Source organism: Schistocerca americana, chromosome 1 (genome assembly GCF_021461395.2).
Source record: "Schistocerca americana isolate TAMUIC-IGC-003095 chromosome 1, iqSchAmer2.1, whole genome shotgun sequence".
NCBI lineage: Eukaryota > Metazoa > Arthropoda > Insecta > Orthoptera > Acrididae > Schistocerca > Schistocerca americana.
Genome location: NC_060119.1, coordinates 739,483,864 through 739,506,583, shown reverse-complemented (window position 1 = coordinate 739,506,583; position 22,720 = coordinate 739,483,864). Strand labels below are relative to the sequence as shown.

Genomic DNA, 22,720 nt, shown 5'->3' with positions numbered 1-22,720 from the left:
GAGAACATTTCCCTGGTTCTAGTCTTGCATGAAAGTGAAACGTGAGCTAGAAACAACACAGACAAGAGTAGAAGCTTTTTAAAGGTGATGCTACAAAAGAATGCTATAGATTAGAAGCGTAGACCGGATAATTAATAAAACGACAATGATTGGAATCACGAAGAAACGAAATTTATGGCACAACTTGATTAAAAGAGAAAAACGTTATATAACCTAACCTAGAGGCATTAAGGAAAGACCAAAGACTAAAATTGTAGAAGGGGAACAAGATCTGACTATAGTACACGGAGTACATTACGCAGAGATGAAGCAGCTTGACAGTAGAGACTACCATGGTGGGTTGCATCAAGCCAGTCATCGGAATGAAGACATCAATAACACCGCAATTCACGCGGAAAAGAGGGGTTAGGTGATGGGAAAGGGATCTACCTAAATTTGCCATGTTTCCTCTACGAATATAATTTTACAAGAGATGTACAATTTATATATGAAGATGGCATCTGTTCTTTCGGACATATCCGAACAGGTTTTTTAGGTAAAATTACAAGCTATTAAAACTGACCGTATGTAATAAAGAAGTAAAGAAGAAAAGGAACACCACTCAATAATTAAAAACGCATTGCATTATCATATAGTAACATACTGTGAGGTAGTGACACAATATCAGAAGGAAAATTAAGATAATGAACGGAAGTAATCAGGAGGAGCCTGAGAATGAAGACGTATTGGGTTGACAGAACATGTACTTATTAAGTCATCCGTGATCCTAGAGGGTCAAAACGAACAAAATAATAATAATAAAAAGATTAAATTATATATTACAATGAAATGGAAACCTCTAGCTGCATACAGGCGTTGATATAAGTCATCGGGGACAGTTCAAAATGTGTGCCCCGCTGCTTACATGACAGACGCTCTATACATCTTTTTTTGCCTCCATGTTCGTTGTTGATCGTTGGGTTTGATCGTTGCGGACGTCACATGACATCCGTTTAAGTTCGTTTGTTGATCCTTCCACTCAGTTTTGTGTCTAGGGATGATGATAATGTTTGGTTTGTGGGGCGCTCAAATGCACAGTTATCAGCGCCCGTACAAATTCCCAACCTTTGCTCAGTTCAGTCTCACCACTTTCATGAATGATAATGAAATGATGAATGCCAGTCATCTTGAGGCACGGGAAAATTCCTGTCCCCGTCAGGAATCGAACCCGGGACCCCGTGCTCGGGAAGCGAGAACGCGACCATGAGACCACGAGATGCGGACGTTTATCTCTGGCACGCCTCCCGTGAAACCCACATTCCCAACTTATTGTCCCGCACTATATTCATTGTGCCCCTGCCCATTATACTCATTACTCGCTGCTTTTTGCCGATTCCCTTAAGAGTTCGGGCACTGTTTGTGCATCCGCACAGAAGAAGATGGTAAAATGGTCGATGAGCCTTTATATATATATATATATTGTAAAAACGAATAAAAACAATATATTTTATATAATAGACACACTGGTGATGTCAGGCATGTTGTTTTGCTTAGAGTCATTGATAGTGTCTGAGTAGGTGGAAGAAACATGGGGCATGGGACATCTTTCTGCATTTTTGGAAGTTCAACCGCTGTGGGGATAAAATGGTGAGTGAAGGATTTTTAAAACAAAACATAATTAAGGAACTACTAAAGCATTTTTAAAGCTACGTCTGTGAAAAATGGTATTTTGACTTCTCCGTTAAAAAAAAAAAGAAAATATGTGTAGACAGTAGCGAATAGAGAGAGACGTGATTTAGATGTGAGTGAGAACGGCGCAGGAATGTGTGACTCCGGCGCAGGGAGTATGCGCGCAGCAGTGTCTTGTGGTTGCGAGAGCTAATGCAAGTTCCAATGGCCACGGCACAGTGGTGATTTACGATGAAGCTTCAAAAGGTTTAAAAGAAGAGTTATTGCTTGTCCACTGTACGCGTAAGGAGAGTTTGCATTTGGTGACGAAACAAGGTTATTGCAATTGTTGCCGCCGAGTTACTATTTTGCGCCTATAGCGACTAAGACTGTACGATCGCAATATTTCAAACTTTTAGTGCTGTAAAAAGGTTTGCGAGTGTTTTGAGTTACTGGTACAGTATGATATTTGTGTGAACTTCAGTCACAAATTTATAATTGTCGTTAACGCAAGTGATTTCACCTCGAATAGTGTCCATGCCCTGTTATTCTAAGTTCCTAACATCACATTATGAGTGAAAAAATCTATTTGTCCAGAAGTTGGTAACTTTTCCGCAGAATGTAACTACATTTTTCTCTAATTTTGAAAGTCAGTTCCTTGTTAATGAATAAAAGCCATTACATAATTTTTGAGCTACGGTGATTATAAAAAACTTTTGAAAGCGAGTTGTATGAAAACTGTTAAAACCATTGAATGTGTCAAGCCATACTGAATTATCCCGTTTATTGAATCATGCTGATTAATTTTATTTATTTTAACAAATTTTACGTCTTGATCATCGTATTTCGTCATTGCCATTGTATTTTGCTGTTGTTTGGAAATCTTTCACATAAAAATGTAATAATTTCATGAAAGAATTTTAATTATTCCGAAAGATTGGTTACTTAAAATTAGTAACAGTAAAGACAACAGTGATGTTATGTAGCGTAATTATTACCACATTGTATAATGCCGTAATTCAATGGTTTTCATTTTGTCGTTTCAGAAGAGATTTTCAGAAATTCCATCACTAAGGGGTGAAATAGGGGATGAAAATTGTTTTGAAAATAAGTCGCTATTAAGGCAATTTTGAAGGTAGACCTATAAAAGCTGAAATTTGGTTTTTCACTCAGAAATAAAACAAATAAATTTTTCTGCATTTTTGAAAGTTCAACCACTATGGGGATAAAATAGTGGATGAAGGATTTTTGAAAACAAATCATAATTAAGGAAATGCTAAATCATTTTAAAGCTACGTCTGTGAAAACTGGTATTTTGACTTCTCGGTTAAAAATAAAAAAAATATGTGTTTGTCTTTTTGGAAATCCAAATTCAACTCAATAAGCGACGAAAATTTTTACGAAAATATTTCTTTATACTAGAACATTTTCAAAGCTAAACCTATGAAAATTGGTAGTTAACTTCTGAGTTAGGTATAAAGAAATATTTGTCAGAGGACAAAATTTTATACGGTAAAATCGCGACAGGTACGCAAAAGGCAGGATTAACAAAACCCTTCGACTCCGTCTACCAGAATCGCTTTTTGGTCAGAAGAACATTCGGAAAATATCACGCTTTATGGCCTTAATTAGCGTAAAAAATTTCGAAGGTGTTGCAATTTGTGAGCAACATAAAAATGTAATTAAAGAAAAACACAAAAATCGGTGCACACCTGCAATCAATCATTATTAGGGCAGTGTATTCTTTTATCACTTTTCCGCATCGTTTGGGTCAATTTTCTTCAGAATCGATGCCTTTCCGACTAATCAGAAACACATACGGATATTCCAGTTGTTTGCTAATCCCCTGCTCAAAATGATGTCCGTCAACCTCAATGCATTTGGCAATACGTGTAACGACATTCCCCTCAGCAGGGAGTAGTTCGCCTTCCGTCATGTTTGCACATGCATTGACAATGCGCTGACGCATTTTGTCAGGCGTTGTCGGTGGATCACGATAGCAAATATACTTCAACTTTCCCCACAGAAAGAAATCCGGGGACGTCAGATCCGGTGAACGTGCGGGCCATGGTCTGGTGCTTCGACGCACAATCCACCCGTCATGAAATAAGCTATTCAATACCGCTTCAACCGCACGCAAACTATGTGCCGGACATCCATCATGTTGGAAGTACATCGCCATTCTGTCATACAGTGAAAAATCTTGCAGTTACATCGTTAGAACATTACGTAGGAAATCAGCATACATTGCACCATTTAGATTGCCATCGGTAAAATGGGGGCCAATTATCCTTCCTCCCATAGTGCCGCATCATACATTAACACGCCAAGGTCGCTGAGGTTCCACGTGTCGCAGCCATCGTGGATTTTCCGTTGTCCAACAGTGCATATTGTGCCGGTTTACGTTACCGCTGTTGGTGAATGACGCTTCGTCGCTAAAAAGAACGCGTGCAAAAAATCTGTTATCGTCCCGTAATTTCTCTTGTGGCCAGTGGCAGAACTGTACACGACGTTCGAAGTCGTCGCCATGCAATTCCTGGTGCATAGAGATATGGTTCGGGTGTATTCAATGTTGATATAGCATTCTCGACACCGACGTTTTTGAGACTCCCGATTGTCACGCAATTTGCCTGCTATTGATGCGCGGATTAGCAGCGACAGCAGCAATGCTTCAACACGATATCGACCTTTTCCGCAATTGGTAAACGGTCCGTTTTAACACGGGTAATGTATCACGAAGCAAATACCGTCCGCACTGGCGGAATGTTACGTGATACCAAGTACTTATACGTTTGTGATTATTACAGCGCCATCTATCACAAAGCGAAAAAAGTGGTCCAACTAAAACATCCAACTAAGACATTCATATTTCTTTACGCACTACACGAATATGTAATAAAAATGGAAGTTCTTATTAAAAAAAACGCAGTTGATACCCGGTTGACCTATGGCAGCGCCATCCAGAGGGCCAACCATAGCGCCATCTGGTTTCCCCCTTCAAGCTAGACGAGTTTCGTTCTTTGTAGTTTTTTCGTTTGATGCTTATTTCGTGAGATATTTGGTCCGGCCACTATCAATGGACCACCCTGCATATACATAATTTTCTAATACCTTACCTCGTCATTTTCATCATGGTATTGACTTCTTTATTTGCTCTTATTTTTCTTACCATCATTCTTTTTCGTCTGTAATATGCCCGTGACCCCTATAAGGTGCCAAGTGCCAAGGACTTGTCATGGGTTGGTAACGTGTCAACATTCGTAGCCAGAGTCAGAATATTTTTCGGGCTAGGGTTTGTTCATAGAGTTTACTATTATTCGCAGTGAACAAAGCAAGCATGAAATAAATTCTGTCGTCGATTTCTTAGATCCATTGCGCATCACGAGACTGTGCTTAAGTTAGCTGCTGCACTTCAGTCATTTGTCACTTAAAATCAACTGTCGACAGAGCATCTCGCATTTTCGACCTACCTCTCGGCGACCATTTATAACATCGTTCCTCGATACACATTAGCAGCATTTATGAAGCGGCCTGCAATGATTGTGAGCGGTATCCGGTGGCCGATGTGGCAACGCTGTAGCGGCAAGTGACAAACGTCAACTGTAAGGTAATGTTTATCGGACTATGGTTACGGAGCTGTATCTGTTTTATGATTAATCTGTTTGTACTTCAAACTGGTTGCAGTCTTCTGTGGATGTTTATATTGTTATATGGAACTATCACGTTGAACTGATGGCGCGCTCCATCTTGACACACCTAACAGTCAATTACAAAAGGGAACAGTGGAGAATAGTTTAATTTAAAATTAATATTAATCACACGAATTACATGTGGTTGGACTGACACCCGGTCTGCGAGGCAAAGGGCGCGTCATTTAAAAAAGATGTTGACCTATTTCTCTGAAATTATCCGTGTAAACAGTAAAGCCTCCCTGAAAGAACATGGATTATATCGTTGTTGTTGTTGTGGTCTTCAGTCCTGAGACTGGTTTGATGCAGCTCTCCATGCTACTCTATCCTGTGCAAGCTTCTTCATCTCCCAGTACCTACTGCAGCCTACATCCTTCTGAATCTGCTTAGTGTATTCATCTCTTGGTCTCCCTCTACGATTTTTACCCTCCACGCTGCCCTCCAATACTAAATTGGTGATCCCTTGATGCCTCAGAACATGTCCTACTAACCGATCCCTTCTTCTAGTCAAGTTGTGCCACAAACTCCTCTCCTCCCCAATCCTATTCAATACCTCCTCATTAGTTGTGTGATCTACCCACCTAATCTTCAGCATTCTTCTGTAGCACCACATTTCGAAAGCTTCTAATCTCTTCTTGTCTAAACTATTTATCGTCCATGTTTCACTTCCATACATGGCTACACTCCATACATATACTTTCAGAAACGACTTCCTGACACTTAAATCTATATTCGATGTTTACAAATTTCTCTTCTTCAGAAACGCTTTCCTTGTCATTGCCAGTCTACATTTTATCCTCTCTACTTCGACCATCATCAGTTATTTTGCTCCCCGAATAGCAAAACTCATTTACTACTTTAAGCATCTCATTTCCTAATCTAATTCCCTCAGCATCACCCGACTTAATTCGACTACATTCCATTATCCCCGTTTTGCTTTTGTTGATGTTCATCTTATATCCTCCTTCCTTTCCGTTCAACTGCTCTTCCAAGTCCTTTGCTGTCTCTGACAGAATTACAATGTCATCGGCGAACCTCAAAGTTTTTATTTCTTCTCCATGGATTTTAATTCCTACTCCGAACTTTTCTTTTCTTTCCTTTACTGCTTGCTCAGTATCCAGATTGAATAGCATCGGGGAGAGGCTACAACCCTGTCCCACTCCCTTCCCAACCACTGCTTCCCTTTCATGTCCCTCGACTCTTATAACAGTCATCTGGTTTCTATACAAATTGTAAATAGCCTTTCGCTCCCTGTATTTTACCCCTGCCACCTTCAGAGTTTGAAAGAGAGTATTCCAGTCAAGATTGTCAAAAGCGTTCTCTAAGTCTACAAATGCTAGAAATGTACGTTTTCCTTTCCTTAATCTTTCTTCTAAGATAAGTCGTAGGGTCAGTATTGCCTCACGTGTTCCAACATTTCTACAGAATCCAAACTGATCTTCCCCGAGGTCGGCTTCTACCAGTTTTTCCATTCGTCTGTAAAGAATTCCCGTTAGTATTTTGCAGCCGTGACTTATTAAACTGATAGTTCGGTAATTTTCACATCTGTCAACACCTGCTTTCTTTGGAATTGGAATTATTATATTCTTCTTGAAGTCTGAGGGAATTTCGCCTGTTTCATACATCTTGCTCACCAGATGGTAGAGTTTTGTCAGGACTGGCTCTCCCAAGGCCGTCAGTAGTTCCAATGGAATGTTGTCTACTCCGGGGGCCTTGTTTCGACTCAGTTTGCAAACTATACTATGGCACTGTTCTCTTGGTGCGTACAACTGGCAACGCAGCAATCTCCCGTGTCTGGGCGGGCATGCGCGAACCGCCAAGATAAAAGAATTGAACTATAGTCGTCCACCTTATACCACAGTCCTATCTCTTCACCGACCAACTTTTCCCCCTTCAACAACTGACTTCCTATACCATGGCATGTCCTTCCAGTTTCTAGTGACAGGAAAGTATTTTCAGCAACATGTTTAAATGTGCACTTATTGTATTTCATTGTACGTTTTATTATTACTGTTTTTAACCACCAGTGCAAAATGTCATCCATCGTATTTCTCCAATGATCCATTTCAGTTTTCGCCTTTAAGTTTTAAATTCAGTGTATATATATCCGCTACCTGTTCCTTGTTTTTTCGTCTACTTTACTTTCCTTTTGTCCAATGGCTGAAGACCCAGTTGCCTGTACCACTGACAGCCCACCCCCTCGCCCATATAGTTCGCGAGGGGAGGGGGAGGAGGATAAAATAACATCAAAGAAGAAAAATCAGCCCCGGCAGTCAGAGGTTTTACTACTGACGAAGATGGCGGAGATAGCCATCGATAGCTCAAGAATATCAGTCGAACTGATATGGCTTGGAAACCGAGAAGATTTTATTCAGACATGCCACCACAAAAGACTCCAAGCACACAGTTCTTATTTTACTCTCCACGTGTATTATCTATGCTGTAACTGTCATGTTCGTTTGTAGTGTCAGTACATACTATTTGGAAATTTATTTGCAATGTGACCACAAGTTCGTAAGAATCCATCTTAACATCTTTTAGTTTCCTGTATCAAAGTACTCACCATTTCACCTCTGGTGGATTTATTTTTCATTATGACATAAAATAGACAATTTCCCGAAATGAAATGCAAAAGAGATCATCGGATCAATTCAGTGCGCGAATGTAGTTACAAAAATTAAACGCAATCTGTATTTTTAGCAGTGTTGGCTTCACAATATAAGCTTCGAATATGAAACACTGGTTTTAATTGCATAAGCAGACTCGTAATATGACAACACTCTCTTTAGAAATTAAACTTTTTTTACATGACAGTGACTGCGTAAAAATATTTTGAGTATATTGATGATGCTAATACAGATTCTGAATGAGCGTGAATAACTAAAGATTTCGGAAATCTCTGTGGCTGTCACAAATATTTCTATAGATTAGGAAAATCGTTAGTATATGATCATTTATTGCGATAGTTTCACCCTCTGTTTCTGGTTGCTTTATAGTAGCTTTAGAAGGGAAATGTTGACTGACGAGTGGCTCACTAAGAATTTGCAAACAATAAATATTTATTTACGGCCATGCAATTGCAGTGTCATAAACACCAAATTCGTGCGTTTCTGTAACAATAATTAATAAAAATTTTACATATTTTGTGTTATCACGAACACATCATTTGTCATACGTGCCAATATAAGCACCACAGTTAGGGCAATAATGTATCTTGCTTTTGCAGCTGTCCATACAGTAAGGAATCCACATGCAACACAGGCCTCTGAAACAGAAATGCACCATAATCAGTACATTAAGATAAGTGAGCAAAGATAGAGAAAGTTATTATATGAATATACTGTGTTTTTCTACAGAGAAGAACACACAGCTTTATCAGAGGTACGAATACAGTATCGAGATACTGAACCATTCATATTACATGTGCATGACTGTTATAAAAACACTGTTAGCGCAGAAGCAGCTACAATGGACAATAAATCTGTAGGTTATGACGAACGAAAGGAAATACTCAGACAGCGACACTTACATGAAATCGCATAATGTTGTACTTGTAGTGAACATGTAATCCGAAACACTTAACGACTGCTATGCCTGTCAGTGTTCAAAGATAGCGGTAAATGTTATGCAACTTAAGTTTTTCTAGATCAAGTCTGCTGACATTTGCGTCAAGTTGAACCGCGACATACACTGTGTGATCAAAAGTATCCGGACACCCCCAAAAATACGTTTTTCATATTAGGTGCACTGTGCTATCACCTCCTGCCAGGCCAGGTACTCCATATCAGCGACCTCAATGTCATTAGACATCGTGAGAGCAGAATGGAGCGCTACGCGGAACTCACGGACTTCGAACGTGGTCAGGCGATTGGGTGTCACTTGTGTCATACATCCGTACGCGAGATTTCCACACTCCTAAACATCCCTAGGTCCACTGTATCCGATGTGACAGTGAAGTGGAAACTTGAAGGGACACGTACAGCACAAGAGCGTACAGGCCGACCTCGTCTGTTGACTGACAGAGAGCGCCGACAGTTGAAGAGGGCCGTAAAGTGTAAAAGGCAAACGTCTATCCAGACCATCACATAGGAATTCCAGACTGCATCACGATCCACTGCAAGTACTATGACAGTTAGGCAGGAGGTGAGAAAACTTTGATTTCATGGTCGAGCGGCTGCTCATAAGCCACACATCAAGCCAGTAAATGCCAAACGACGCCTCGCTTGGTGTAAAAAGCGTCAACATTGGACGATTGAACAGTCGTAAAACGTTATGTGGAGTGACGAATCACGGTACACTACGTGGCGATCCGATGGCAGGGTGTGCGTACGGCGAATGCCGGGTGAACGTCATCTGCCAGAGTGTGTAGTGCCAACAGTAAAATTCGGGGACGGTGGTGTTATGGTGTGGTCGTGTTTTTCGTGGAGGGAGCTTGCAACCCTTGTTGTTTTGGGTGACACTATCACAGCACAGGCCTACATTGATGTTTTAAGCACCTTCTTGCTTCCCACTGCTGAAGAGCAAGTCGGGGATGGCGACTGCATCTTCCAATACGACCGAGCACCTGTTCATAATCCACGCCCTGTGGCGGAGTCGTTACACGACAACAACATCCCTGTAGTGGACGGGACTGCACAGAGTCCGGGTCTGAATCCTATACAAGACCTTTGGGATGTTATGGAACGCTGATTTCATGCCAGTTTCACCAAATGACATCGATACCACTCCTCAGTGCAGTACTCCGTGAAGAATGGGCTGGCATTCCCCAAGAAACCTTCCAGCACCAGACTGAATGTATGCCTCCGAGAGCGGAAGCTGTCGTCAAGGCTAAGGGAGGGACAATACCATATTGGATTTCAGTATTACCGATGGAGGGCGCCACGAACTTATAAGTAATTTTCAGCCAGGTGTCCGGATACTTTCGATCACATAGCGTATCTCCATACGGAAATGAAAAGGGCTATTGAAGTGCGGTTTTCACAAAATGGATTTGTAGTCATGGGCTCGTATTGTTAGCCAATAAACAGAATGCAATAATACTTTGAAACCATATTTCTTGTGCAAACATACGCTTTCTTAAATGGAACAATGCCTACTGACACTAAAAAATTAAAAGTAGTGGCGTTTGTTGCAAGATTCTAGAGAAAGTCGTTTATTTTGTAAAGTTTCCACACCAACACTTGTTTGTACCGTTTAACTTGCATAGTTGCTAGGTACGATGTTGTCGTGAGTGCCTAGAGTGTTTTCGTGTGTTCCTCGGTGCACTGCAATTTGACAGTCCAAGCAGTAAATAGTGAGTGGATGATAGGATTCACCAGTGCAGAAAAAGCCGACATGCTTTGGGGGGGGGGGGGGGGGTGTAGGAAGAATGCAGTTGGTTTTTGTATGGTGTATGAGGGAAGATATCCCAACAGACATCAACCGTCTAGGGAATTATTTATCAGCCTCTTCAACAGTTACGTGAAAATGGTAGCGTAACACCTGCACAACGTAACAGTAACTTGCTGCTGTTGCAGTTGATTTGCATGTTAGCTCCTGCACAGTCGTACGAGGAAGTGGCGCATGTCAGCCAAGTGTACTACGCATTCTCCATTCCTATCACATCTCTCTCCATCAAGAGCTGCTTGGAAACGATTATGAGAATCGTGTTAACGTCTGTACGTGGGTGATAAGATAGGATACTCCAGATGTATCAAGTATCTTGTTTACTGGTGAAGCCACATTTACCAATCATGGCCGGATAAACCGCCGAGACTTACACTATTGGTCTGCTGACAATCTTCATTGGCAGGTGGAACGTCAGCGTCCACGGAATGTAAGCGTGTGGTGTGGGATATTGAACCATCAGTTCATAGGCCAGTTTTTCATAGACGGAAATCTCGATATTCACAAGTGTCGCAGCCTCATAACAGATTATCTTCCACGGACGCTAGAACATGTTCCCTCGTAGCCTAGGAGGAAACTACAGCACGTCATCACGAACAGTTTCCAAATCCAGAATGAGATTTTCACTCTGCAGCGGAGTGTGCGCTGATATGAAACTTCCTGGCAGATTAAAACTGTGTGCTAGACCGAGATTCGAACTCAGGACCTTCGCCTTTCGCGGGCAAGTGCTCTGGCAGGTTCGCAGGAGAGCTTCTGTTAAGTTTGGAATGAAGGAGACGAGGTACTGGCAGAAGTAAAGCTGTGAGGAAGGGGCGTGAAACGTGCTTGGGTAGCTCAGTTGGTAGATCACTTGCCCGCGAAAGCCAAAGGTCCCGAGTTCGAGTCTCGGTCCGGCACACAGTTTTAATCTAGTTTCGAAATCGTTTGATTGGATATAGGGTACCTGGACCTTGCCCAGCTCCTTCCCAAGATTTGATGCATGTAAATTTTTTTCTGTGGGTGAAGCTGAAAGATGCTGTCTGCATTGGGAATCCAACTACAACTGAAAATCCTGTATTCACTTTTCTCTGTGATTTACTGGATGCATTTTAAAAAGAGTTTCATAGACATCTTTTTTGATTTAACTGAAACGTTTGATAGTGTCGATCACAAAATACCGTTCCAGAGGGTGGACCACTATAGAATACGGGGAGGAGTTCACAACTGGTTCACCTCTTACTTTAAGAGCAGACAGCAAATGGTCATTCCCCACATTATTGAGAATGGCTATGATGTGGGGTCGGAGTAGAGTACGGTTAAATGAGGGGTGCTCCAGGGACCGATATTAGGGCCTTTTAGTGTTACAGGTGTTTCCAAAATATTTCTGTTTAATCATGACACTAGCTTGGTAGTAGAGGATGTTGTGTGCAACCCTGGCACTGTTTCAAATAGTGCAGTTTAAGACATAAGTTCATGGTCTGTATAAAATAAACTAACGTTAAATCACAGTAGACTCAGTCTTTACAGTTTCTAACACACAATTCAGCCAAAGCTGACATTTTAGTCACACAGAATGGGCACATGATTAGTGAGCCTGAACAGTTCAAATTTCTAGGTGTTCAGATATAGTAAACTGTCGTGGAAAGCCCATATTCAGGACCTTGTCCAATGACTTAATACTGCAATTTTTACCATTAGAACAGTATCTGAAGTAAGTGATAATTCGACACGAAAAGTAATCTACTTTGCTTGTTTTCGTTTGCTTATGATGTATGGTATTATATTTTGGGGTAACTCTTCCCATTGTCAAAGGATAATTTTGGCTCAGAAACGGGCGGTACAGGCAGTAAGTGGTGTAAGTTCGCCACTCTCTTGTCGATCCCTGTTCATTACTCTGGGTATTCTGAGATTGGCCTCTTAGTATATGTATTCTTTAACGTGGTTTTTGACAACAATATCAGCTTATTCCCATGAATTAGCAGCTTTCACTCAGTTAATACTAGGCAGAAATCGAATCAGAATTTGGACCGCACTTCGTTGACTCTTGTGCAGAAAGGCGTGCAGTATACTGCTGCATTAATTTTCATCAATATACTACAATTATTCAAATATCTTGGCAGTAATCCACGCCCTTTCAAATTTAAACTGAGGAGTTTCCTCATGGGCCACTCACTCTATTCTGTAGAAGGGTCCCCTGAAAAATTAAGCTGACTCTTGTGTTATATTGTTGATTGCGTTTATATAAACTTATAGCTTCTCTTTCTAGCATTCATAAACATTTCATTCTATCTGTTATTTTTCTGTTGTAATTTCAGATACTAACGCGGTCCATGGCCACGGCGATAAGCTCCTCCCTTTGGTCCTACGGAACTAGACTTCACCTGATGACATGCAACGACATAATACTGCAGCCTGCTCAGACATCTCTTCTGAACTGCTAGCACGTGTGCAGCAGACGTTCCAGACCAGGCTGGAAGCGTGTTCATTTTGAACACAACCTTTGATGGTCAGTTGTCTCGTCACTAGTCAGAATCCACGTAACTAGTGTACGCACAGTGTGCTACCACGATATTTCGTAAACGACTCGCACTAGAATCCTGCAACAGACACCATTGACATTCTAATATACTGCACTTTGCCGGCCGGAGTGGCCGAGCGGTTATAGGCGCTACAGTCTGGAACCACACGACCGCTACGGTCGCAGGTTCGAATCCTGCATCAGGCATGGATGTGTGTGATGTCCTTAGGTTAGTTAGGTTTAAGTAGTTCTAAGTTCTAGGGGACTTATGACCACAGCAGTTGAGTCCCATAGTGCTCAGAGATATTTGAACCATTTTTTTTTTGCACTTTTAGTTTTTAGTTTGTTAATGTCAATAAGCGTTGTCCCATTTAAAAAGTGTACTTTTGCACAAGAAATACACATTATGAGTATTTTTACAATCTGATTATTGGCTAACTATATGAACCCCTGACTACCAATCCATTCTCAATCCATTCTGTGAAAAGTGTACATCAATAGTACAGATTCCCGTATGGAGGACATAGTGATAGACATCCCTCGGGATGTGAAGCAGCTGATTGGGTTGAACATAAATAAATCGCCAGGTCCTGATGGGATTCCAGTTCGGTTTTACGAAGAGTACTCTACTGCATTGGCTCCTTACTTAGCTTGCATTTATCGCGAATCTCTTGCCCAACGTAAAGTCCCGAGCGACTATAAAAAAGCGCAGGTGACGCCTGTATACAGGGTGTTACAAAACATACCTCATAGACAATTAAAGAAAAGATGTTATGTGGACATGTGTCCGGAAACGTTTAACTTCCATGTTAGAGCTCATTTTAGTTTCGTCAGTATGTACTGTACTTCCTCGATTCACCGCCAGTTGGCCCAATTGAAGGAAGGTAATGTTGACTTCGGTCCTTGTGTTGACATGCAACTCATTACTCTACAGTACTAGCATCAAGCACATCAGTACGTAGCATCAACAGGTTAGTGTTAATCACGAACGTTGTTATGCAGTCAGTGCAATTTTTACAAATGCGGAGTTGGCAGATGCCCATTTGATGTATGTATTAGCACGGGGAAATAGCCGTGGCGCGGTACGTTTGTATCGAGACAGATTTCCAGAACGAGGGTGTTCCGACAGGAAGACGTTCGAAGCAATTGATCGGCGTCTTAGGGAGCACGGAACATTCCAGCCTATGACTCGCGACTGGGGAAGACCTAGAACGACGAGGACACCTGCGGACGAGGCAATTCTTCGTGCAGTTGACGATAACCCTAATGTCAGCGTCAGAGAAGTTGCTGCTGTACAAGGTAACGTTGACCACCTCACTGTATGGAGAGTGCTACGGGAGAACCAGTTGTTTCCGTACCATGTACAGCGTGTGCAGGCACTATCAGCAGCTGATTGGCCTCCACGGCTACACTTCTGCGAATGGTTCATCCAACAATGTGTCAATCCTCATTTCAGTGCAAATGTTCTCTTTACGGATGAGGCTTCATTCCAACGTGATCAGATTGCAAATTTTCACAATTAACATGTGTGGGCTGACGAGAATCCGCACGCAATTGTGCAATCACGTCATCAACACAGATTTCCTGTGAACGTTTGGCAGGCATTGATGGTGATGTCTTTATTGGGCCCCATGTTCTTCCACCTACGCTCAATGGAGCACGTTATCATGATTTCATACGGGATACTCTACCTGTGCTGCTAGAACATGTGCCTTTACAAATACGATACAACATGTGGTTCATGCACGATGGAGCTCCTGCACATTTCAGTCGAAGTGTTCGTACGCTTCTCAACAACAGATTCGGTGACCGATGGATTGGTAGAGGCAGACCAATTCCATGGCCTCCACGCTCTCCTGACCTCAACCCTCTTGACTTTCATTTATGGGGGCATTTGAAAGCTCTTGTCTACGCAACCCCGGTACCAAATGTAGAGACTCTTCGTGCTCGTATTGTGGACGGCTGTGATACAATACGCCATTCTCCAGGGCTGCATCAGCGCATCAGAGATTCCATGCGACGGAGGGTGGATGCACGTATCCTCACTAACGGAGGACATTTTGAACATTTCCTGTAACAAAGTGTTTGAAGTCACGCTGGTACGTTCTGTTGCTGTGTGTTTCCATTCCATGATTAATGTGATTTGAAGAGAAGTAATAAAATGAGCTCTAACATGGAAAGTAAGCGTTTCCGGACACATGTCCGCATAACATATTTTCTTTCTTTGTGTGTGAGGAATGTTTCCTGAAAGTTTGGCCGTACCTTTTTGTAACACCCTGTATAAGAAGGGTAGAAGGACGGATCCTCAAAATTACAGACCAATATCCTTAACATTGGTTTGTTGCAGGATTCTCGAACATATTCTCAGTTCGAATATAATGAATTTCCTTGCGACTGAGAAGTTGCTGTCCATGTATCAGCACGGCTTTAGAAAGCATCGCTCCTGCGAAACGCAACTCGCCCTTTTTCCACATGATATCTTGCGAACCATGGATGGAGGGTATCAGACGGATGCCATATTCCTTGACTTCGGAAAGCGTTTGACTCGGTGCCCCACTGCAGACCTTAACTAAGGTACGATCATATGGGATTGGTTCCCAATTATGTGAGTGGCTCGAAGATTTCTTAAGTAATAGAACCCAGTACGTTGTCGTCGATGGTGAGTGTTTATCGGAGGTGAAGGTATCATCTGGAGTGCCCCAGGGAAGTGTGGTAGGTCCGCTATTGTTTTCTATCTACATAAATGATCTTTTGGATAGGGTGGATAGCAATGTGCGGCTGTTTGCTGATGATGCTGTGGTGTACGGGAAGGTATCGTCGTTGAGTGACTGTAGGAGGATACAAGATGACTTGGACAGTATTTGTGATTAGTGTAAAGAATGGCAGCTAACTCTAAATACAGATAAATGTAAATTAATGCAGATGAATAGGAAAAAGAACCCGTAATGTTTGAATACTCCATTAGTAGTGTAGCGCTTGACACAGTCACGTTGATTAAATATTTGGGCGTAACATTGCAGAGCGATATGAAGTGGGACAAGCATGTAATGACAGCTGTGGGGAAGGCGGATAGTCGTCTTCGGTATTTGGTAGAATTTTGGGTAGATGTGGTTAATCTGTAAAGGAGACCGCTTATAAAACACTAATACGACCTATTCTTGAGTACTGCTCGAGCGTTTGGGATCCGTATCAGGTCGGATTGAGGGAGGACATAGAAGCAATTCAGAGGCGGGCTGCTAGATTTGTTACTGGTAGGTTTGATCATCACGCGAGTGTTAGAGAAATGCTTCAGGAACTCGGGTGGGAGTCTCTGGAAGAAAGGAGGCTTTCTTTTTGTGAATCGCTAGTGAGGAAATTTAGAGAACCAACATTTGAGGCTGACTGCAGTACAATTTTACTGCCGCCAACTTACATTTCGCGGAAAGACCACAAAGATAAGATAAGAGAGATTAGGGCTCGTACAGAGGCGTATAGGCAGTCATTTTTCCCTCGTTCTGTTTGAGAGTGGAATAGGGAGAGAAGATGCTAGTTGTGGTACGAGGTACCCTCCGCCACGCACTGTATGGTGGATTGCGGAGTATGTATGTAGATGTAGATGTTTCCACAATAACCGCAGTGCATATATGACGTATCAACCCGCCAGGATAGCCGAGAGCGCTAACGCGCTGCTTCCTGGGCTCGGGTAGGCGGGCCGGCCCCGGATAGAAACCGACCGTCGGATTAACGACGACGGCCGGTGTGCCGGCCAGCCTGGATTGGTTTTTAGGCGGTTTCCCACATCCTACTAGGTGAATACCGGGCTGGTCCCCAAGTCCCGCGTCAGTTACACGACTCGCAGACATATGAAACAAATTGACACTCTTTCACGATTTGCACTAGACGCAGACAGCTGGGGTAAACTAATTCCGTCCCCAGGGGTATGGGGTGGCGGCAGGAAGGGCACCTGGCCACCCCTTCACTTAACCATGCCAAATCCGTACTTAATCCTGCAGACGCTGCGCACAATGCTGGGTAAAGGCAGTAGCAAAACAAAGAAAAGAAGATATATGATGTATCAGACAACATTCAAGATCCGTGAAGGAAAACCTACAGAGGATGCACGCTTCGTGCAGGGAGTAGCAATTGACCCTCAGCATAAACAAATGCAACGTACTGCATATACATAAAGACGTTTTATTGCATGATTGCACTATTGCAGAACAATCACTGGAAGCGTTACTTCCATAAATTACCGAGGAGTGCGTGCACGAAACGACTGAAGTGGAAGGGCTACATAAAACAGAGAAAGTAGCTTACAAAGCCCTCGTTCGCCAAATACTTGAATACTGCTCGTCAGTATGGGATCCGTACCAGATAGGATTGATAGAGGAATCAGAGAAGAGCCAAAGACGAGCACACGTTTCGTTACATGTCATACAGTCATCACTAAAGCGTCCCCGAAATGTTGAACCGACTCCAGTGTGAGACGCTGCAGGAGAAGTTCCGAGTGTGTGCTTTACTCGAAGAGGCGACAAATATTTTGCTACCTCCTAGGTACACCTCGCGAAAAGACCTTGATGATAAAATTTGAGATTCGAGCCCTCACGGACGCTTGCCGGCAATCGTTCTTCCCGCGAACCATTAGCGACTGGAACAGGAAAGGGGAGAAGTGAGAGTGGTACACAAAACATTCTCCGCCACACACCACTAGGTGGCTTGCAGGGTATACAGTGTTTCAAGATGAATGGTCAATCTTCAGGGATTTGTGTCAGCGAGCGAGGTGGCGCAGTGGTTAACTCACTGGCCTCGCATTCGCTAGAACAACGGTCGAAACACGCGTCCGGCCATCCCGAGTTAGGTTTTCCGTGATTTCCCTATATCTCCTCAGACAAATGCCGGGGTGGTTCCTTTGAAAGGGCACGGCCGATTACCTTCCCTAATCCGATGGGACCGAAGACCTCGCTGTTTGGTCCCCTCCCCCAAATCAACCAACCTGCTATTTGTGTCAATATGCCGTATATCTGTGATCTTGAAGTATTCACGAGCCTTAATAATTTTGCTTTGTTCATGAACATTTGCGGCATTTGCGGGTGTTTCTTTCCAGTGTAGCTTAATTTGACGTGCAAGGTGATGGAGATAAATTTCTTTGTCGAAAAGAGTTCGTGGCCCCTTCCGCCGGAGGTTCGAGTCCTCCCTCGGGCATGGATGTGTGTGTGTGTGTGTGTGTGTGTTGTTATTAACATAATTCAGTTTAAGCAGTGTGTAAGTCTAGGGACCGATGACATCAGCAGTTTGGTCCCTTAGGAATTCACATTAATTCAGTCACAGAGAGAGGTATGAACCTCTGAGCTTCTGACTTAATGTGACGGGCATAATTCTTTTTGTCTCTATTCTTGAGTGCGTATGTTTATGTGAACTTTTCCCACGTGTGCCGAAGATTTCGTTTTCATTTATCACCGCTATGCACCACAACACTCAACACAATAGCAAGTGAGATAATGAATTACACAACAATATTTTAAACATAGCTGCACAACAGCAACGGTTTCACGTAATAAAATTATAAACAGTTGACCAGTTGCAATGGATAAAGAAATTCTTTACCTGGGTTTCGACAAATATAAATTTGTCTTCTTCAAGGAGAAACTAGGTAAAGAATTGCTCTATCCATTGCAACTGGCCGGCTGTTTATAATTTTATTTAATTACACAACAGTTAGCGACAGATCTTAGTTTATAATTATTTTGTGAATTTTTAATATGATGTTTTATTGTAATAAACTATGTTAAACTGTGATCACTATTTCTCAGACAAACCCGCGCAAAGGCTGGCCTTATATTTGTAGTCTTTGTTTGATTATCTTATTCTTTTTGTTCAGGCGTAAGCTCCTGCTTGCCGTGAATTATTTGATTTAACGACAGTACTTAAATAGTTTTCATGTGCTCAATCCGTATGTTCACTTCGATATTTTCATTAATATTAACATGTTAGCTATACTTACCAATTCAGTGATTAATTCAGTTCTTATATTAAATTTTTCCAATTTTTATTAAATTTTCCCAATTTTTATTAAATTGGGGGGCGACTCAGAAAAATTTTGTGACAGACGAAACTTACAGTAGACTACATAGTTTCACACTGGCTAATTTTCCCCAGTTTCGGTTTGCAAACCGTTCTCCAGACAACCATTCATCCAGCAATAGCCATTTACAACAAAAAGTATCTAAGAAAAATTTTGACATGTGAAGTAGTGATATGGATACAAAATGTACCGGGAAAGTGAGAAATAAAAGACGCAGCTTCTACACGTGTACCTATGCTCAAACGCACAACTGGATGTTCACATCATGTGAAAGAGTCACCTGCATTGATGAGTCGTGGTACGCGTTGGTACACGTACGGAGGGTTAGAGTACTTAAAAGAAGATATGATGGGATGCGCTTTGCTTGCCAACAGGGTTCTGTTCAAGCACTGACGAATGTATTTGCATGGGAAGGACGTTTACTTTGATGAAGTGGCGCTACCGATATTTCTGCCTGTATACTTTACAACGCAGATACTGCACGCATGGATTGGACGAGTACCAGAAGATAAATCAAGGATCATAATCTATATCTATCAAAACCTCTAAATAGCACGGGTATGGTTCGACAGCTTCTGGTTAATAGATAGAATTATGGCATTAACAAAGCGATAGTTTGATTTTATACAGGGATTGTCGATCGATGATCTCATCAACGAAACTTCTAGATTTCGTAACCATCCAGTGTATTGACATCTCTTCTGTTGTTGAAATCTTTCGTGGTTTTTACTGTTCTCTGATGTGCCTGGCACTTTCCATCACTGTTGCTGCAACTACTGCGTGGGTCATGCGCTGGACAGGCGAGCGAGAAACGAAGACAACACAACGAATCATCAAGTAAAGCCCGCATGGGGCGATGATTGAGGTTTCACTGTCGAACTAATCCTCACGTTAGTATATCCGGATGAAACCACAGAATGAATAGTCGCCTTTGTTGATGACATCCTAGTTACGTGTGCTAGAACTATTGAGGAGCTAATGAATCATTGTGTAATGTGGTGAACTTGTACGAAGGAAAATTATTCTTCATTAGATTTCAATATGAAACGATATTCATGTCTATAATGTGAAAGATTCCCAAAGAGCATAGCATTACGGCTACAGCATATAGACTTAACTGTGACAGGACAATACGGAAACACTTGACACACAAACATTTAATGTGACTCCAACAGCCACTGGGGTCGAACAAAAAGAAAAAATATTCCTTCTCTGCGGGCGGGTCAATAATGGATATATCCTGTTAGAGACTATGACAAGACAGTGCATCGGGAGCAGTCTCACCACGTATGCAAATCGGTAATGGAACTCTGATTTAATCGGAATATTTAGTGTACGTCAGTAAAGCTGTTACACTACGGTACTAGTGATATTTAGTGTATATCTCATACCTCATGCCGTCTTGCTGTTCTCCTACTTTTAAGTCACACTTGAAGAAATGTAACAGTGGGAAATGTTGAAAGCTCTGTGAGGCGATGAGCAGGATCGCACATTGGCCGAAGCTAAGAGTCGCCTCCAGAGCAAGTTGTTGAAAAGGCCACTGGGGATGGTCCAAGGGATTACTGAACAACAGAAGGAGGCTGTTGCCATGCCCAAGCGCTGCAGGAAGTTAACCCATTGTACAGAAACGCAGATAACATTGCCGTAGAGCAATGCCTCGCGAAAACATTTTACTACTAGGAAATGGAATGAGAAGTTTCTCTCTTTACCTGAAATGCACGTTTGTATGCAAGATGTCGAAAGCTGGCTGTTTCACCAGAAAATCTCAGGCAGGGGACGACCAGTCCCAGGCCTTTGAAATTGTGAGAGACTACCGAATGCTCCGACCCTGCGGAAGCCACAATTGGCTAACGTAAACAAACCCTACAGTATTTTAGAAAGAGTCACTGGTCTGTGACGAGACAGAGAGGCAACAGAGAGAGAGAGAGCAGTGAATTATTCTGCGGCCACTTGAACCATAACCTGCAATACTATGGTGAGATCTTGCAGCAGCTGCGAGACGAGGATAGGGAAATAAGAGTCACTATTTCATAATCCTATTACTTCAAGCTTAGCTATGAAAACTTGCATTTTGTGAGTAGTGAACAATTTGCCTTCAACTTCGCCCACTGGTGGGACGCTTTTCCTTTCTGTAGTATGAGCTACTACCATTAATGAAATAATAATTAAATGGACACCCTACCTGCAAACAGGCATTGATGTACTTCATTGGGGACATGTTGAAAATGTGTGCCCCGACCGGGACTCGAACCCGGGATCTCCTGCTTACATGGCAGACGCTGTATCCATCTGAGCCACCGCGGGCACAGAGGATAGTGCGTCTGCAGGGACTTATCCCTTGCACGAATGTAGTGGTGTGGACATGTTGGGAATGTGGATCTCACGGGGAGCGTGCAAGGGATACGTCCCTGCAGACGCACTATCCTCTGAGACCGCGGTGGCTCAGATGGATAGAGCGTCTGCCATGTAAGCAGGAGATCCCGGGTTCGAGTCCCGGTCGGGGCACACGTTTTCAACATGTCCCCAATGAAGTACATCAACGCCTGTTTGCAGCTAGGGTGTCCATTTAATTATCATTTCATTTCTAGCAAAGCTGCATGGTCATTCACGGTAACTGTTCTTTCGGGAACAGATACTACTGTCATATATACTACCATTAACTTTACGGCAATCACCAGGCATCCCGAGATCGTAAGTAAATTTATTGTGTGATTATTAGATTTTCCCTCCCCCCAAGGCCTATGTCAGATATGCCAGGGACATGAAAGTAAAGTTGCCACAGGTTGCTACTCATTTGTGTGTTTATCTGTGTTTAACCGTGTCATGGTGCCACAGGTTGCCACTGAAACAAAACAAAACAAAAAAAGGAAAGAAAACAAGAAACAATCGAATGGAATTTATGAGCTGCTGATTCGACCTGAGCAAGGTCAACCGCCAAGCTGCCAGTCTCTTCAATTGACACCACATTGGGCGACTTGCATATTGATGATGATGAAATGATTGTAAGGACAAAAGAACACCCAGTCCTCGTGCGAAGAAAATCTCCGACCGGGCTGGAAATCGAACCGGGGCCCGCTACATGGCAGTCTGACGTGCTGATCACTCAGTTACGGGAGTGGACTTGCACTGTTTAATATTCATTGTATTGTAATAATCTAATTTAATTATAACTCTTGTTTCATTTAATAATCCTCAGTTCTGCAATCTCAATTTTGGAGGGTACATTTGCACACATTTTATCGACACCTAGAACAATTCAGTTCACTGACGTGGAGCGTCAGCCCCCCTTTGAGTAGAGAGAAAAATAAAATATGAAACTACCCCCCCCCCCCCCCCCCCCCCCCCGACAACACTTCTAATGAACAGTTTTGAATCATCCGCGTGGAAGCATCCGTCAGCTTACAGTTTTATTTTAAAAATCTCCGTTTTACGGGTTTGAGG

At 42.4% G+C, this 22,720-nt stretch overlaps 1 protein-coding gene and 2 non-coding genes across 3 annotated transcripts in view; 1 reads left to right on the top strand and 2 right to left on the bottom strand.

The window, feature by feature from the left end:
* Positions 1-8,498: 8,498 nt before the first annotated feature.
* LOC124593953 (lipopolysaccharide-induced tumor necrosis factor-alpha factor homolog) overlaps positions 8,499-22,720 on the bottom strand; it is a 376,268-nt gene continuing 362,046 nt past the window's right edge. Inside the window, exon 6 of the mRNA XM_047132304.1 lies at positions 8,499-8,601. Coding sequence (XP_046988260.1) covers positions 8,499-8,601 — 103 coding nt within the window. The remainder of the gene's footprint in view (positions 8,602-22,720) is intronic.
* Trnat-ugu lies at positions 21,510-21,584 on the bottom strand. Its single transcript has one exon. It is a non-coding gene; the product is annotated as a tRNA-Thr (tRNA).
* Positions 21,711-21,784, top strand: Trnat-ugu. Its single transcript has one exon. It is a non-coding gene; the product is annotated as a tRNA-Thr (tRNA).